At 42.5% G+C, this 20,063-nt stretch overlaps 1 protein-coding gene across 2 annotated transcripts in view; it reads left to right on the forward strand.

Moving 5' to 3' along the window:
- The first annotated feature begins 263 nt into the window (after positions 1 to 263).
- Positions 264 to 20,063, forward strand: part of STAM (signal transducing adaptor molecule) — an 88,672-nt gene continuing 68,872 nt past the window's right edge. Inside the window, exon 1 of one of the 2 annotated variants that reach the window (XM_038391195.2) lies at positions 264 to 535. In XM_038391195.2, coding sequence (XP_038247123.1) covers positions 496 to 535 — 40 coding nt within the window. In that variant the 5' untranslated portion in view covers positions 264 to 495. Of the gene's footprint in view, positions 536 to 14,466; positions 14,614 to 20,063 lie in introns of those variants that run through there. The other variant, XM_043509396.1, reaches the window with a different exon arrangement.

The following is a 20,063-nucleotide window of genomic DNA, read 5'->3' on the forward strand; positions in this document are numbered from 1 at the left end:
CCGCGTGGGACGGTCCGGGGCCACTTGCTAGCAGGTGCAAAGTCCCGGCTCCCACTTGCTCCCGTCTGACGGGAGGGGCGTGTGTGTCAGTCACCGACTGTCAGGGGCAGAGCTGCCCTGAGAGCGCCTGAGGGGCCTCCTCTGCTGGCTGACCCGCCGCTCCCTCCAACGACCCATCCTGGGGAGGCAGGGGCAATGCAAGCACCGGGATTATCATACAGCGGGAGGGTAGAGCCCCTCCCAGCCCTTTGTGCCTGTGCTGAGGGGCGTCTTCGGGTCAGGCATTGGAGAGGGCAGCCCTGCTATTTCCCGGCATGCTCTGCGAGCACGGCGAGGTGGTGCCTGAGCTATGCCCTGACAGGGAGGAGGAGCTGAGGCCGCCGCGGAGAGTCCCCTTCCCCCGCCCCTCCATCGCACTCTCACGCCACACACCGTACCCCGCGACCGGGAGGGGAGGGAGAGGCTGTTCCCCACCCCCCAGCGCGCGGACCCGAGATGCCGCTCTTCGCCACCAACCCCTTTGACCAGGATGTGGGTAAGTGGCACAGACACGAGCGGCCCCGGCCCGGCCCCGCCCCTGCTGCCAGGCACCCAGCCCCCCCCCCCCGCCCGGCCCTTGCTGTCTGGTACCCAACGCTCCCCCCACCTGTCGGGCACTCCCCACTCTGCTGTCTGTGCTGCCTGCCCCCTCCCTCCCTTCCTCCCCCCCCCCCGGGTCTGTCACCATCAGCTCGGGTGCGCCCCTTCCCCACGCTCCTTGTTGTCCCCTGCTCCTCCCCTCAAACTTGTTTTGCCTGCCTGCCCCGCGCGAGCCCCTGTTGTTCACGGCTTTGTTTTCTGGGGGAGGGGCAGAGACAGCTGGGACCAAGGGGTAGGCACGAGGGTGGGCTGTGCTGAGCCCGGCCGACGGTGCCACCACTGCGCTCTCGGGGCCGCGCTCCGTCACGAGGGACAGAGACACGCACACAAAGGGGACGGAAATGCTCACTGGTGAGAGCGCTGTGGACAGCGAGGCGTTGGTATCTGACTGACGTGACTCATACAGCTCATCGGATGCATGCAGTGAGCCGTAGCTCACGAAACCTTATGTTCAAATAAATTTGTTAGTCTCTAAGGTGCCACAAGTCCTCCTTCTGTTTTTCCAAAATGTAAAGTTACATATACATGATCGGCAGTTATTTTCTGCCTGCCCATTTGATTTTTTGTGTAGTTGGTTTCTTATCAGTGATTAGCTTCACATTTTTCAGTACTATATTACACAGATAAGTTAAGGTAAAGGCAGTTACACTTTTAAAGACAATTACACTGTCAGTGAGCTAGCTGCTTTAAAGGTAGAGATCTCTGGTTCACCTTATTTTGATAAGCAAGTAAAGCCACTCATGATCTAAAAAAAACCTGTGCTATTAAATATGAAATATATTTCAGGGATCAAGTTTCTTCAATACTCCTCACTTTTTGTGTTTAGGACTTATAAACTACAAATTAATTATTCATTTTGTATATATTAGTACGACTTCAAAATTCAAGGTTCCCATTAACTCTCCCACTTCCCCAGACACCTCCACCTTATAATTGGTCAGCTTTCTGGGAACCACAAGCAAATGTTTCACAGACTGCAGTTTAAGAACTAGAGAACTGAATTGCTGATAAATGAATTGGTACCTATATTGGTACTATTGTACTAACGGTTCAGTGTGATCACAGTATCACATTATTTTGGGTGCGATTTTTGCCCCACATCCACAGAGGCACTATACTCCACCATTACAGTTCACTTCCTTTCTAGGTACCTACTGGCACAGCATTGTCTTGTGGGAAGTTTTGAAAGGCCTTCTGTAATCAAGGGGGAATTATGGGAAAAGTGGTCAAAGTCATGTAATTTTTTGGAAGGCAGTACGGTGAGACCAGTTATTGTGTTTAGAAAATGAGCTTGGCGGGGCACTCGTACTCTCTGCAGATTTATATAGCCAATAGCCTGAGAGACATGTTAAAAGTTCTCCCCAAGAAACCCTGGATTTTTCTGTCAAGGCAAGTCCAAAGTTATAATTTGACACTATAGTGACAAAGGGTTCTTGTCCATAACTTCATTAATATTTGCCCTTTAAAGGCCCAAGTTGGCTGAAAATGATTGTAATGTATATGGAAATGATATTAAAGGCAGAATTGAATGGACAGAGAAACTTAGAAGTCATACACAAGAAAAAAATATTGCAAACAGCCAATTTGAGTGAAAATTATTTATTTATGGGCAATAAAATATATGAAAGAACTAAAAATTCTTGCCCTCCTGGGATGTTTTATGCATCAATATTTTCTACAATTATCAGTCTAACAGATATTATGCAATAAATTACCATGTCTATCTTTTGGTTGCAAGTATTACCCAACCCCCATAATTTGTTTTTCATAGGAATACTAACCTTTTACTGTAGGCTGGACTATTTTGCTATTTTCCCTTAAGAGAAGTGTTTGTACACCAGCTTGTACCAGTTTGTACACTGACTGATGTGTATAATGATAATTTATAAATTTAATACATTTGATGCATTTTTTCTATGCAGATACCTAAAATATTACTGGTTTCAGAGTAGCAGCCGTGTTAGTCTGTATTCGCAAAAAGAAAAGGAGTACTTGTGGCACCTTAGAGACTAACAAATTTATTAGAGCATAAGCTTTCGTGAGCTACAGCTCACTTCATCGGATGCATTTGGTGGAAAAAACAGAGGAGAGATTTATATACACACACACAGAGAACATGAAACAATGGGTTTATCATACACACTGTAAGGAGAGTGATCACTTAAGATAAGCCATCACCAACAGCAGGGGGGGGAAGGAGGAAAACCTTTCATGGTGACAAGCAGGTAGGCTAATTCCAGCAGTTAACAAGAATATCAGAGGAACAGTGGGGGGTGGGGTGGGAGGGAGAAATACCATGGGGAAATAGTTTTACTTTGTGTAATGACTCATCCATTCCCAGTCTCTATTCAAGCCTAAGTTAATTGTATCCAGTTTGCAAATTAATTCCAATTCAGCAGTCTCTCGTTGGAGTCTGTTTTTGAAGCTTTTTTGTTGAAGTATAGCCACTCTTAGGTCTGTGATCGAGTGACCAGAGAGATTGAAGTGTTCTCCAACTGGTTTTTGAATGTTATAATTCTTGACGTCTGATTTGTGTCCATTCATTCTTTTACGTAGAGACTGTCCAGTTTGGCCAATGTACATGGCAGAGGGGCATTGCTGGCACATGATGGCATATATCACATTGGTAGATGCGCAGGTGAACGAGCCTCTGATAGTGTGGCTGATGTGATTAGGCCCTATGATGGTATCCCCTGATAGATATGTGGACAGAGTTGGCAACGGGCTTTGTTGCAAGGATAGGTTCCTGGGTTAGTGGTTCTGTTGTGTGGTGTGTGGTTGCTGGTGAGTATTTGCTTCAGATTGGGGGGCTGTCTGTAAGCAAGGACTGGTCTGTCTCCCAAGATCTGAGAGAGCGATGGCTCGTCCTTCAGGATAGGTTGTAGATCCTTGATGATGCGTTGGAGGGGTTTTAGTTGGGGGCTGAAGGTGATGGCTAGTGGCGTTCTGTTGTTTTCTTTGTTGGGCCTGTCCTGTAGTAGGTGACTTCTGGGTACTCTTCTGGCTCTGTCAATCTGTTTCTTCACTTCAGCAGGTGGGTACTGTAGTTGTAGGAACTGCGGAACCACCTGATCAACATCCTCTACAGCAAACAGGGAAAGATTAAGAATGAGCTCTCAAAACTGGATACTCTCATAAAGAACCAACCTTCCACACAAACTTCCTCGTGGCTGGACTTTACAAAAACTAGACAAGCCATTTACAAAACACACTTTGATTCTCTACAAAAGAAAAAGGACACTAAGCTATCTAAACTACTATATGCCACAAGGGGCCACAACAATGGTTCCCGTAACCCACCCAGCAATATTGTTAATCTATCCAACTATACTCTTAGCCCAGCGGAAGAATCTGTCCTATCTCGGGGCCTCTCCTTTTGCCCCTCCACCCCCACGAACATGATACAGTTCTGTGGTGACCTAGAATCCTATTTTCGACGTCTCAGACTCAAGGAATATTTCCAACACACCTCTGACCAACATATTAACCCACAGAGACCTTCCTGCCAACACTACAAAAAGAAGGATTCTAGGTGGACTCCCCTGAAGGTCGAAACAGCAGCCTGGATTTCTACATAGACTGCTTCCGCCGACGTGCACGAGCTGAAATTGTGGAAAAGCAGCATCGCTTACCCCATAACCTCAGCCATGCAGAACACAGTGCCATCCACAGCCTCAGAAACAACTCTGACATCATAATCAAAAAGGCTGACAAAGGAGGTGCTGTCGTCATCATGAATAGGTCAGAGTATGAACAAGAGGCTACTAGGCAGCTCTCCAACACCACTTTCTACAAGCCATTACCCTCTGATCCCACTGAGAGTTACCAAAAGAAACTACAGCATTTGCTCAAGAAACTCCCTGAAAAAGCACAAGAACAAATCCGCACAGACATACCCCTGGAGCCAGGACCTGGGGTATTCTATCTGCTACCCAAGATCCATAAACCTGGAAATCCTGGACGCCCCATCATCTCAGGCATTGGCACCCTGACAGCAGGATTGTCTGGCTATGTAGACTCCCTCCTCAGGCCCTTCGTTACCAGCACTCCCAGCTATCTTCGAGACACCACCGATTTCCTGAGGAAACTACAGTCCATTGGTGATCTTCCTAAAAACACCATCCTAGCCACTATGGATGTAGAAGCCCTCTACACCAACATTCCACACAAAGATGGACTACAAGCCGTCAGGAACAGTATCCCCGATACTGTCACGGCTAACCTGGTGGCAGAACTTTGTGACTTTGTCCTGACCCATAACTATTTCACATTTGGTGACAATGTATACCTTCAAATCAGCGGCACTGCGATGGGTACCCGCATGGCCCCACAGTATGCCAACATTTTTATGGCTGACTTAGAACAACGCTTCCTCAGCTCTCGTCCCCTAATGCCCCTACTCTATTTGCGCTACATTGATGACATCTTCATCATCTGGACCCATGGAAAAGAAGCTCTTGAGGAATTCCACCATGATTTCAACAATTTCCATCCCACCATCAACCTCAGCCTGGACCAGTCCACACAAGAGATCCACTTCCTGGACACTACGGTGCTAATAAGCGATGGTCACATAAACACCACCCTATATCGGAAACCTACTTACCGCTATTCCTACCTACATGCCTCTAGCTTTCATCCAGATCATACCACTCGATCCATTGTCTACAGCCAAGCGCTACGATATAACCGCATTTGCTCCAACCCCTCAGACAGAGACAAACACCTACAAGATCTCTATCATGCATTCCTACAACTACAGTACCCACCTGCTGAAGTGAAGAAACAGATTGACAGAGCCAGAAGAGTACCCAGAAGTCACCTACTACAGGACAGGCCCAACAAAGAAAACAACAGAACGCCACTAGCCATCACCTTCAGCCCCCAACTAAAACCCCTCCAACGCATCATCAAGGATCTACAACCTATCCTGAAGGACGAGCCATCGCTCTCTCAGATCTTGGGAGACAGACCAGTCCTTGCTTACAGACAGCCCCCCAATCTGAAGCAAATACTCACCAGCAACCACACACCACACAACAGAACCACTAACCCAGGAACCTATCCTTGCAACAAAGCCCGTTGCCAACTCTGTCCACATATCTATTCAGGGGATACCATCATAGGGCCTAATCACATCAGCCACACTATCAGAGGCTCGTTCACCTGCGCATCTACCAATGTGATATATGCCATCATGTGCCAGCAATGCCCCTCTGCCATGTACATTGGCCAAACTGGACAGTCTCTACGTAAAAGAATGAATGGACACAAATCAGACGTCAAGAATTATAACATTCAAAAACCAGTTGGAGAACACTTCAATCTCTCTGGTCACTCGATCACAGACCTAAGAGTGGCTATACTTCAACAAAAAAGCTTCAAAAACAGACTCCAACGAGAGACTGCTGAATTGGAATTAATTTGCAAACTGGATACAATTAACTTAGGCTTGAATAGAGACTGGGAATGGATGAGTCATTACACAAAGTAAAACTATTTCCCCATGGTATTTCTCCCTCCCACCCCACCCCCCACTGTTCCTCTGATATTCTTGTTAACTGCTGGAATTAGCCTACCTGCTTGTCACCATGAAAGGTTTTCCTCCTTCCCCCCCCCTGCTGTTGGTGATGGCTTATCTTAAGTGATCACTCTCCTACAGTGTGTATGATAAACCCATTGTTTCATGTTCTCTGTGTGTGTGTATATAAATCTCTCCTCTGTTTTTTCCACCAAATGCATCCGATGAAGTGAGCTGTAGCTCACGAAAGCTTATGCTCTAATAAATTTGTTAGTCTCTAAAATATTACTGTTTTATTTGACAGCCAGTATATTTTTCTCAGCAACAGCACTGAGAAAAGAAAAACACAAACCTTTTTACTGGAATCCTCTTGTATATGACATTTATTTCTTAAATATTTTTAAGACAGTGACAGCTTATCTGGATTGGTATGAATTGATGTGATTATCTATATAAATCAACATTTTATTTTCTTATTCAAATCTAGTGTTCATTTTGAACTATGTATTGCTCTTGGCACTGTAGTGCTTATTTCCTGAGTAAAATACACTCTGATAGTCTACTTACAAAATCTCTCTCGATGGACACATCATCATTGTGAATGACAGGTTCAGCAGCATTTTTGTGAGTGTTCTCACACTTCTGACACTTACGCAAGCCTGAGCAGGAAAACCCAGCAGCAAGACAGGAATACCTCCCTGTTTGACTTTTCTCATGCCTGCAATACATTATCTGGTGCTGGACTTTTGTCATTCAGGTGCTTGCTGGCAAGCTCCTTGTTTTCTAAATGCCATCTGTGATCACCTGGAAGGAACATACATCCTGTTAACAAAAGAGTGCCTCATGATAGCAGCCTTGTTGTTTGCCCACTTACTCTATTAGTGTAGAGCAGGGGTTCTCAAACTTCATTACATTGTGATCCCCATCTGGCAACAAAAATTACTACACGACCCGAGGAAGGGAGACCACAGCCTGACCCTACCCGAGCCCCACTGCTCCAGGTTGGGGGGGTCAAAGCCCAAGGTCCACGGGCCGGGGTGGTGGGGCTTGGGCTTCAGCCCCAGAGCTGTAGGTCTCGGGCTTTGGCCCCGGGCAGTGGGATTTGCACTTTGGCTTCGGCTTCAGGCCCCAGCAAGTCTAAGGCCAGCCCTGGCGACCCCATTAAAACTGTGTCCTGACCCACAGTTTGAGAATCGCTGGTGTAGAGCATCTCATGTTTGTGGCATGCTCCGTTCAGGTAGTGAAGATGCTGCTAGGCAGCACACCTTGTGTCAGGCATGACTGACATACTGTGATGAAGTTTGGCCACACAGGTGACACACAAATTTATTTAAGCACAAGGAATCATCCAAAGCACAGGTCTTGGTGGTGATGGGGGACTTCAACTACCAAGAGTACTCATATACTTTAAGGCCAGAAGGGACCATCATAGTCCTCTAACCTGACCTCCTATGCATCGCAGGCCACAGAACCTCACCCACCCACTCCTGTAATAGACCCATAACCTCTGGCTGAGTTACTGAAATGCTCAAATCATGATTTAAAGACTTTGAGTTATAGCGAATTCACTTTTTACACTAGTTTAACCTGCAAGTGACCCATACCCCATGCTGCAGAGAAGGGTGAAACCCCCTTTCTGCCAATCTGACCTGGGAGGAAATTCCTTTCCAACCCCAAATACGTTGATCAGTTAGACCCTGAGCATGTGGGCAAGACCCAGTAGCCAGACACCTGGGAAAGAATTCTCTGTAGTAATTCAGAGCCCTCCCCAGCTAGTGTCCCATCATCGGCTGTTGGAGATATTACTACTAGCAGATGCAGACTGGCTGCATGCTGTTGTAGGCAGTCTCATCATACCTTCATCTTGATAAACTTATCAAGTTCAGTCTTGAAGCCAGTTAGGTTTTTTGCCCCCACTACTCCGCTTGGAAGGCTGTTCCAGAACTTCACTCCTCTGATGGTCAAAAACCATCTTATTTCAAACCTAAAGTTATTGATGGCCAGTTTATAGCCATTTGTTCTTGTGTCAACATTGGTGATTAACTTAAATAACTACTTTCCCTCCCTGGTATTTATCCCTCTCATGTATGTATACAGAGCAATCATTTCTCCCCTCAACGTTCTTTTGGTCAGGCTAAACAAGCCAAGCTCTTTGAGTTTCCTCTCAAAGGTAGGTTTTCCATTCCTCTGATCATCCTAGTAGCCCCTTCTCTGCACCTCTTCCAGGTTGAATTCATCTTTCTTAAACATGGAAGACCAGAATTGCACATAGTATTTCAGATGAGGTATCACCAGTGCTTTGTGCAATGGAACTAACAGTTCCCTGTCTCTCTACTGGAAATACCTCACATGATGTATCCTAGGACTGCGTTAGCCTTTTACACAGTTGCATCACATTGACAGCTCGTAGTCATCCTGTGATCATCCAATACACCCTGGTCTTTCTCCTTCTTTGTCACTTCCAATTGATAAATCCCCATCTTATAGCAAAAGTTCTTCTTGTTAATCCCAAAGTGCATGACTTTGCACTATTAAATTTCATTCCATCTCTATTACTCTAGTTTTCAAAGTCATCTAGATCGTCTTGTATGATATTCCAGTCCTCCTTCATATTTGCAATACCTCTCAATTTTGTGTAATCCACAGATTTTATTAACATACTCCACTTTTGTGCCAAAGTCATTAATAAAAATGTTAAATAAGACAGGTTCCAGGACCGATTCCTAAAGAACTCTACTAGTAACCTCCATCCAGCCCGACAGTTCACCTTTCAGTATAACTTGTCTCCCCTTTAACCAGTTCCTTATCCACCTTTCAGTTCTCATATTAATCCCCATCTTCTCCAATTTAACTAATAATTTCCCATGTGGAAACTTCCCCCTCAACCCCACCCCCCACTGTTCCTCGGACGTTCTTGTTAACTGCTGGAAATGGCCCACCTTGCTTGTCACCATGAAAGGTTTTCCTCCTCCCCCCCGCCTCCTGCTGGTGATGGCTCATCTTAAGTGATCACTCTCCTTACAGTGTGTATGATAAAACCCATTGTTTCATGTTCTCTGTGTGTGTATATAAATCTCCCCACTCTATTTTCTACCGAATGCATCCGATGAAGTGAGCTGTAGCTCACGAAAACTTATGCTCAAATAAATTTGTTAGTCTCTAAGGTGCCAGAAGTACTCCTTTTCTCCATGTGGAACTGTATCAAATGCCTTACTGAAATCCCAGCAGACATCCGTTGGGAAATAATACAGCAGGGCACAGACTATTCAGTAAGTTCTTGGAATTCACTAGAGACAATTTTTTATTACAGAAGGTGAAAATGCAATGTGGAGAGACTGTTCTAGTTTTGATTCTCACAAAGAGGGAGAAACTGGTTGAAAATTTGAAGGTGGAAGGCAGCTTGGGTGAAAATGATCATGAAATGATAGATTCTAAGAAATGATAGATTCATGATTCTAAGAAATGGTAGGAGGGAAAACAGTAGAATAAGGACAATAGACTTCAGGAAGGCAGACATTTGCAAATTCAGGGAATTGGGAGGTAAGATCCCATGGGAAGCAAGTCTAAGGGAAAAAAGCGAGCTGGAAAGTTGGCAGTTTTTAAATATATATTAAGGGCACAAGAACCAACTATCCCAATGCGAAGGAAAGATAGAAAGTATGGTAAGCATCCACCCTGGTTAATGAAGATATCCTCAGTGACCTGAAACTCAAAAAGAGTCATACAAAAGTGGAAACTAGATCAAATTACAAAGGATTAATATAAAAACAATAACACAAGTATATAGGAACGAAATTAGAAAGGCTAAGGACAAAACCAGACCCCCCCCCCAAAAAGCACCCCACCCCAAATTAAATTAGCTAGGGATATAAAGGGTAACAAGAAAACATCTTACAAATATATTGGAAGCAAGAGGAAGACCAAGGACAGAGTAGGCCCATTACTTAACGAGGAAGGAAAGACAATGAGAGAAAACACAGCAGTGGCCAATGTATTAAATGCCCTTTTTTTGTTTGTTTTCCCCCAAAAGGTTAGTAGTGATCGAATGACTAACATAGGAAACATCAGTGTAAATGAGGTCTGAAACTAACTAGGGAAAGAACAGGTTAAGAATTATTTAGATAAGTTAGATGTCTGCAAATCAGCAAGGCCTGATGAAAGACATTCTAGAATACTTAAGGAACTGGCTGAAGAGATCTTTGAGCCATTAGCAATTATCTTTGAGAACTCATGGAGGATGGAAGATATACCTGAGGACCAGAAAGGGGCAAATATAGTACCTAGCTATAAAAAGTGGAATAAGGACAACCCAGGGAATTAGAGACCAGTCAGCTTAATTATGGTACCTGGAAAGGTAATGGAGCAAATAGGTCAATTTGTAAACAACTAGAAGAAAATAAGGTGATAAGTAATAGTCAGCATGGATTTCTCAAGAACCAATCATGTCAAACCAATCTAATGTCCTTCTTTGACAGGGTAATGGGCCTTTGGGATAGGGCAGGGGCGGCCAACCTGTGGCTCCGGAGCCACATGCGGCTCTTCAGAAGTTTGTATGCGGCTCCTTTTATAGGCATTGACTCTGGGGCTGGAGCTACAGGCGCCAACTTTCCAGTGTGCCAGGGAGTGCTCACTGCTCAACCGTGGCTCTGCCACAGACCCTGCCCCCATTCGACCCCTTGCCTCTCTTTCCCCTGAGCTTGCCATGCCCTCACTTCTCCCCCTCTCCCCCAGAGCCTTCTGCATGCCATGAAACAGCTGATCAGGAGGTGCAGTGAGGGAGGGGGAGGAGCTGATTGACGGGGCTGCCAGTGGGCAGGAGGCGCTGGGAGGGGAGCTGATGGGGGGCTGCTGATGTATTACTGTGGCTCTTTGGCCATGTTCATTGGTAAATATTGTGCTCAGGTTGGCCACGCCTGGGATAATGGGAAGCTGCAGATATGAGATATCTTGATTTTAGTAAGGCTTCTGATACTCTCTCACATGACCTTCTCACAACCAAACTATGGAAATATAGCTTAGGCACACCTACTATAAGATGGGAGAGGAGGGGAGACCACTGGTTGTAAAGCTCTGAGAGTATCAATGATTCACAGTCATGTTGAAAGGGCATATTGAGGGGGCTCCCTCAGGAAGCTGTCCTGGGTCTGATTCTTTTCAGTATCTTCATAAATGATTTGGGTAATGGCATAGAGGGTACACTAGTAAAGTCTGCAGACAATACCAAGCGAAGAGGGATTGCAGGCACTTAAGAAGACAGCATTAGAATTCAAAATGATCTTGACAAACTGGAGAAATGGTCTGAAATAAATAGGATAAAATTCAATAAGGATAAATGCAAAATACTATGCTTAGGAAGGAATAATCAATTGTATAAATACAAAAGGGAAATGGCTACTGAGGAAGGAGTACCGCAGAAAAAGGATCTAGAGGTTATAGTGGATCATAAACTAAATATGAATCAACAATGGATTGCTGTTGCAAAAAAAGCAAACATCATTCTGGATATATTAGCAGGAGTGTTGTAAGCAAGACAAGAGAAGTAATTCTTCGACTCTACTCAGCACTGATAAGGTTTCAGCTGAAGTAGTGCGTCCAGTTCTGAGTACCACATTTTGGGAGGGATGTGGACAAATTGGAAAGTCCGGAGGAGAGAAAAAAAATTAAAGGTCCAGAAAACATGGGACCGCTGAAGGGGGACATAAGACTTCAAGTATGTAAAAGGTTGTTATAAAAAGAGGGTGATATACTGTTCTCCCTACCCACTGAGGACAGGACAAGTAAGTAGTGGTCTTAAATTGCAGCAAGGGAGATTTAGGTTAGACATTAGGAAAAACCTCCTAACTGCCATCACTGGAGGTTTTTAAGAACAAGTTAGACAAACACCTGTGAGGGACGGTCTAGAGATAATCCTTAGCCCTGCCTCAGTGCAGAGGACTGGACACAATGACCTAATGAGTTCCCTTGCAGCCCTACATTTCTATGATTTAATCAGTTCTGATTCCCAAAGTGTGCAGTATCTCTTGATAGAATCTAAATGCTCATTTTTTGATCTGCCTGTACTTCCACCACCAACAAATTCAGGAGTACATTAACAGAAAAGGGTACTACTCAGTGCAGATGCAAGCCTTAGTAAATCACTGTGGGAGATTCCTTTATGAGTACACAGGATGGCTAGGCAAAGTGCATGATGCCAGAATTTAAGGAAACAAAATTCTGGACTTGTACAGCGGGGGACTCTCTCCCAAAGAAAAACATTGACATTTATGTCTTTATCCTTACTGATTTTCTGAAGGACATTAATATCAATTTTTGCTCCATTCCTGAGAGATGCAGATTCAACTGTACATTTGGTATCTGCAAGACGGTAGTGGAGTGTAGTTTTTGGGCGATTGAAAGCAAGATGGTGATATCCAACTTAGCATGACAGTTTGGTTACTAGTGAGCAACTATATCAATGTGCTGCATTTTGCTTAATAGATGGATGCAAAAGTGAGGTCCTTAGTGAACAATAGAGTGAGGAGCCAGTAGTTTGGACAAGGTGTTGCACTTGAGGCTGCTAACTTAAATTAGCATAGCATACTAGTGTGCTTGCTGCCCAAACTACAACTGCTCTTTGCTCTAATGTATGTTACTAGAGAAATTTCATGTTGTTTTGGTGGTTTTATGGCAAGGAGTTCTTAGATGCTTTTTTATACTTGTGGTGGGATTTTACTATTGATGGTCGCAGGCATTTATTTTTATCATGATTAAGTAATGACTTGTATTAGTTATGGTGAGTAAGTTTATGGATGAGTGAATTTATGATTTATTGACATTAAACAGTATACTTGAAGTGTTAATTGTCCTTTTTCCAGAGTCTTATTTATAGACAAACATTCAGACCAGCTGCAGTTGCAAATCTAGATTATATATTCTCAATAAAAAGAAAATAGAATGTTGTACTGTTTTACAAAGTACATTATTGTATAGTATGTAGTGTATATATATTATATATTATATATTATATATATATATAATATATATATATATATATATATATATGTGTGTGTGTATAATATATAATATATATATATATATATATATATATATATATATATATTATATACATACATACATACATACATACATACATACATATGACTGCAAAGTTTTAGCTGGTAAGTTTTTGAATCTCCATTCAGGAATTGTAGCATTTGAACCTCCCCAGCTGCTTTCCTTCACTTTATAATTTTTAGTGCTCTTTCTAGTTCCCACAATGAAAGATCCATCTTCGTTCCTCTACCAAAGATTAACAACGGTAGAGAATGTGAACAGCATCAGACTGTAAGCTTGATCACACTGAACAATTATTGAAAATCGTTGGCACATGGATGCATCGACAACTAAAGACAAGAATTAGCAGAAGTTGGTTTGGTTTCCACTCAGGAATAGGCACAAGGAAGGCAGTTTTTGCTCTGAGGATCATATATGAGTGTGCGATAGATGTGTAAAGGGAAATGTATATGTGCACTATAGATTTTGAATAGGCATTTGATAATGCAGCTTGACAAGTTGATACATATTCTTGAAGAATGTAATATTGATTTCCAAGATCTATAGCTAATAAAAAGCCAGACAGAAAGCAGCAGTGTGAACAAACTGAAATATTAGAGTATTGCAGCATCAATAAATCTGTACACCAGCGTTGCATCCAATCTTCGTAGCTATTCAACTTATGCGTAGAAGGTATGAGGGAAAGTTTAGAAGATGCCAAGTGGGGCAAACAGGGCAATGGCATATACATCAATAACATAAGATATGCTGATGACCTTGTTTGCATAGCTTTGAGTAGGGAAGAACTTCAGAAAATGCTTATTGCTGTGAATAATGCCAGCAAGAAATGTGAAATGACGATCAGTGTTAGGAAGATAAGTATGCTAATAAGTAAACACAGAAGTGTACAAGGTAGGTAGCACCTAGGTTTTGTTGTCAGGTGGTGAAACAACTGTATAGTTCTTCCTATTTAGGGAGTTTAAATAATATTGGACCAATGATACGCGAAGAAATGAAGAGAAGGCTATAGCTTGCAGAAAATACATTCAACAACTTTCAAAGGCTTCTGTGAGGTTGAAAGAAAAATGTTCAAATTAGCTGGATAACCAAAAGTATGAATGATGAGGTGATGAGAAGGATGAATTTAAAAAAGAGCACAATTACTTGAGACCCTAAGTAAGAGAATAACTTTTTTCTACACTCCTCATTGCTCACCAATCACAGAGTGATTCGATTCCACCACTCATGTTATCAGGCATGTTTCCAGGCAAAGCAAGAAGAGGGAGGAGGAGAGTCGCTACATTGGAAACATCACCAGATGGATTGGTAGCCACAGGAGAGTGGAAATTTTTCACATCTGTTGCAGCTGCAAAAGATGACGTGGTGGTTGACAACCTCCATATCAGAGATGTAACTTGAAGGTATATTGGGAGAGATGGAATGCATGGGACATGGATGAGGGACCTGGAGAGTAGGGTCCAGTAAGTAGTATTGTATTATGATTATTTGCAGGCATAGGAGCATGCTTGGGACATGATTCTTCTGTCTGTTGAAATTTTAAAATTATAACTTTTTTTCATTTCCCTCTTGTTCAGAAATAGTGCTGCGTTGGCTCCCTGTTCTTCTGCCTGAACCAGTCCAGTGTTTGAATCTTGCCCCTTAATTTGTGCTTCTTATTCTCAGTGTTCCCTCTAATTTTTTCCAATCATGTGTGGAATACATTTTGTTATGTGCACGAAGGTAATGTGCAGCTGTGCGCCACCAGCAGAAAGGAAAAAACTAGATATAATATATATTTTTTAAAAGTTACCAATAGGGATAATTACTCCAGCTAGGACAAGTTAGGCATTTTAGAACTCACTACTCAAAGAATTAAATTTAAGTGTAAGAGAAATAAAAATTATGAAATGCATAGACCAGAAAAAAACTAAAATAAAACAATTTGAAAGAATAAAATTACAGAGAATATGTGTGTATTGCAGGAAGTACCAAGAAGTAACAACAATAGGAACTGTGGATGTGTGTGTGTGAGACGGACACTGTGTGTGCTGACTGCTGGGGAAGTGGGAGATGCCCGTGCGCTGTCTCTTTAAGGCACTCACTGAAAGTTCTCCTCCTCCTGAACATGTCCCTCCTTCCCCACTCTGCGGAGATGGGGTACATGGGAGGGGTAGGGGGAGAGACTGTGTGTGTTTGTGTGTGTGAGACAGAGATTGTGTGCTGTCTGCTGAGGAAGTTTCTGAGAGACCGTGTGCTGTCTCTTTAAGGCACTCACTCACCCGAAGGCTCGTTCAGACCTCAGAGCTGCTGAGAGTCCTGAGCCCTGTCCCCTCTACTCTGCTCTGTGGAGATGGGGTACAGGGGCTGTGGGAGGGGAAGGGGGATACCCTGACATCAGCCTCCTTCCCATCACCCCCCACACTTTGCACAGCCAGCAGGAGGGTCCTGGGAGCAGCTGCAGGAGCAACATGGCTGCAAAGCAATGGGTAGGAGCACCTAAACACATGTGGCTCTGCTAATCAATTGCACAGCACTTGAATCTCCCCTGGGCGGCCGCCCAACCACGCAGCTTACAGGGAACACAGCCTATACTGTATGTTCAGTCCAAGTCCCCATTCATATCTTTATGTCCAGGAATAAATCGTCATTGATTTTTTTCTCTTACTGGAGCTCAGGCATGTAAGAGTTTCTGTCATTGCATCCTGATTGCTGGTTTCTTGTCTGTTTTGGAATGTCCTTAGTGCTGCAATGGTCAATACAGTGACAGAGAAGAAATGATAGTTAACCACAGTGACAGTCCTAGAGTTCAATTTTGAATTCCAGTGCTTTCTTGCAAGACACTTACTCCGTGGACTAGAGTTGGAAAAGACATCTAATTAGAACAACATGGTGAATGGGTGTGCTAGATTATTGTGAAAATGGGGTTTAAAAAACGGTAAAGGGATCTGTTAGTGGTCAGTGTAACTGGTTAAATAAGGTTGTTTATTGAGACAAACAGGATCCTTGAAAACATTTAGTTATGGAAGGAAGGAGAAACATTATTCAAAAGGTAGGAGAGAGGCTTATACTAGCGTATTTAATGTGGATGGTACCAACGGTTAGCTGCATGAGTAGATAGGTTGTGTGAGCTTCTGTGGAGGTTGTTGGAAATATGTAGTGACCTGTACTTTGATACCACAACTCCCACTTGCTTTACTGAAAGGTTTTTGGACATTGTTATAGTAATGCCCAGTGGCCATCTGAGAATGGGACTCCATTGTGCTAGGCACCATGCAAATACAGAGTAATACAGTCCTTGGCCCAAAATGCTTATACTTACATAGACAAGACAAAGGGAAAGGACACCATACAAGTATAGTGATAGTTTGCAAACACTTGGTTCCAAAATATTGTGAGATCTTATCTTGGTAGTCAGTAGCTTGATGATGATTTCATAACAATGGCAGTACAGGGGATATGAGTAGCAGTGAAGAGGTGACATTGCTTTGACAGATAATTTGCAATCACAGAAGCAGAAGACAAACAAGTTGAATTCAAAAGTGACTTTGGATACTTTCTCTTTACTCCCCCATTTCCCACCCAAGACTTCAAAAGATTTATAATTACAACATCAGAGGCCTTTTTGGTGTCAAGATATCACAGTGGTTTATAGCAATGGCAGTATTCCAAGGTTGTCTTGAGTGTCAACTGCTGTTAAACTGAGATTAATTTAGATTTAATCTAATGGGGGAACTTGAGTTGTCTTGGCTGTAAACATTTATAACTTTTTTGAAACATGAAATAAGTGAAGACATTGTTTTAAGTGAGCTTAGTACAAATCATATCTTCTATACACAGAACCCACGCAGCATTAGTAGCTGCCCTCCAAGCTGCTTTATATTGCCAATGTCTCTAAATTCTACCCTCCCGCCCCAAAGTTATGGAGGTAATTCAGTCATTGGTGCTGTGTTGACTGAGATACCATCCTTATTTTAAAATGACCAGTGATAGGGAGTCTACTCTGAACAGCCACAATGTGGTGTTGGTCTGTAGTCTCTACTCATCGGAACAATTTAATTGAAGATGATTCTGTATTTCATTGCCAGTCCCTTGCTGTAAATATTTTGTAGGTTGGTTAGTGCTAGGAAAAAGAACTAGTGTGACTCTTATTCTTAACAAGGGGTCTTCTAGAAATACTGGCAGACAAATCTGCAAGTAAGTTTGTTCTGTGCTATATTTTATATAGCACTTAGCCAATCTGAAACTGTTTTTGCTTCATAAATTAAAATTATGCCTTGCAACTGTGTAGTTACCCCTTTGACTTGCTAATAAATGGCATTGATGGATTCTGGAATGAGCTGGTAAGAAAAATAAGTAATAATTATGTAACATGCTGAAGAATTTTTAATGGTCTCAAACTATTGGGTGTAAGGGCTGGTGTAAGGAAAATATATTGTTTCACTTAATAAAGCAACTGGAAGAGCATATATGTTGCCATAAACTTTATAAACCCAAACACCCAGTTTATATTTTTGTATTATCGAGTATGTTAATCTCATGTTACTCCACAGTTCAAAAGTGTGTGTGTGTGCATTTTATAAATAGCTTTCATAAGAACTAATCTTTCTCTTATGTATACATAGAGAGAGCGAGATTGGTTCTTGTGAAAGCTTTCAGATAGCAGTGAAAGCTCTATGCAGAAAAATAATAGCTTCGGCAAATGATGGACATTGTCGTCTTTGCACTAATCACATCAAGTGGGATCTGTAAGTGCTCTGTTCATTGCCGTATCCTCTATACTGCCACATGCTAACACGTGTTCCTGTATGATATCCCACTGCTGCTTCTGGGTTGGACTCTGTCTTTTTCCTTCCATCTTGATGTGTTGTACTTTTACTCACATGGTTGTCAGGTCTGCACTTTATCTGTCCAAACCATCTGAGCCTGCACTCCCTCATTTTTTTCATTAATGGGTATTACTTGGAGCATGTCTAACATACATGTTCCTTATGTGGTCTTTCTTGCTTACTCATCCATCTCAGCATTTGCTTGTCGGTGGAACAGATCGCTTGTTCACGTTTGTTCCTTGTTGCCCAACATTCAGTGTCCTACGTTAAACTGGACACACCACCATTATATAGGAAGATATCAGTAAGATTAAAAGAGAGAGTCTGTCACATACCTCTCACTTAATTCTCTCCATTTGAGCCAGACATTTATAATCCAAATTCCAATTTCATCCTTCACTTTTCCAGGATTCTGGAACCCAGATACTTGAAACTTTGCATTTTTATTATTGTTTGCCCATGTAGTTTCAAAGATGATTCTTCAGTGTTCACATTATTGATCTTACATACCATAAACTCTGTTTTTCCTCTGCTTATTTTGAACCTATGTCTCTCCAACACATCTCTCCATTTATCAAGATCCTTTTCTAGACTATCTTTCTCCTATTGCATATAACGATATCATCTGCAAATAGCATGCACCAAGATGCTTTCTTCTGTATATTCCTTGTGGCGGTATCCAGGATGAGGATAAATAAGAAAGATCTCATTGCTGATATTTGATGCACTCTTTTACTGATAGTTCATTTGTTTCACCACTGGAAGTTCTGACTGTTGACATTGTACCTACGTATATGGCTTGAACAAGCCGCACATAAAGTTTTGGTACCATTTTCTCCCTCATCCACCACCAGATGACTGCCCTTGGAACTCGATCAAAGACCTTGTCCACATGAATTAGCGCCAAGTGAATATTTTTCCTTTTCTCTCTCAATCTTTCCACTAGCTGCCTCAGTGCAACACCAGCATCTATTGTTGACCCTCCTTGCATAAATCCATATTGTTTTGCGCTAATATCTACTTCACTTCTTAATGTCTTATCAATGAGTCTGTCCCCCAGTTCCATTTATACCTCTATCACTTGTACATTTGCCAGCAACACCTTTTTTCTTATATATTGCCAACAAGATACTTTTCCTCCACACGTTTGGTATCTTTTTCCCATCTCATGATTGAAGAGGGATGTCAGCAGATGGATGCCTTCTTTTCCAGAGTTTCTCCATGCATCAGTATGGATTCCATCTGGGCCTAGGTCCTTTATTATTTTTCATTTCTTTTACAGCTTTTGCCACTTCCATCTGATGTAATGGGCTCTACTACACCAATGTTCATTTTGAAATCATAGATTCCAAGTCCAGAAGGGATCATTGTGATAATCTAGTCTGACCTCCTGTATAACACAGGCCATTAGAACGTCCCCCAAATACTTTCTAGGACATATCTTTTAGAAAAAAATTCAATTTTGATTTAAAAATGGCCAGTGATGAAGGATCCACCACAACCTTTGATAAATTGTTCCAATGGTTAATGATTCTCACGGTTAAAAATTTATACCTTATTTCCCATCTGAATTTATCTAGTTTCAGCTTCCAGCCAAAGGATTGTATTTATACCTTTCTCTTCTAGACTGACGAGCCCATTATTAAATATTTGTTACCCATCTAGATACTTATATAGACTGTAATCAAGTCACCAGTTCTCTTTGTTAAGCTAAACAGATTGAGCTCTTTGAGTTGATTGCTGTATGGCATGTTTTCTAATCCTTTAATCGTTCTTGTGGCTCTTCTCTGAACCCTCTCCAGTTTATCTACTGCTTTCTTGAATTGTGAACATCAGAACTAGACATAGTATTCCAATGGCGGTTGCACCAATGCCAGATAGAGAGGTAAAATAACCTCTATACTCCTATTTGGATTCCCCTGTTTATGCATCCCACGGTTGTATTAGCTCTTTTGGCCACAGTGTTACTCTGGATGCTCATGTTCAGCTGATTATCTACCACGACCCCCAAATCTCTTTCAGAGTTTCTGCTCTCCAGGATGGAG

The sequence above is a fragment of the Dermochelys coriacea genome, chromosome 2 (assembly GCF_009764565.3).
Source record: "Dermochelys coriacea isolate rDerCor1 chromosome 2, rDerCor1.pri.v4, whole genome shotgun sequence".
In the NCBI taxonomy this organism is placed as follows: domain Eukaryota; kingdom Metazoa; phylum Chordata; order Testudines; family Dermochelyidae; genus Dermochelys; species Dermochelys coriacea.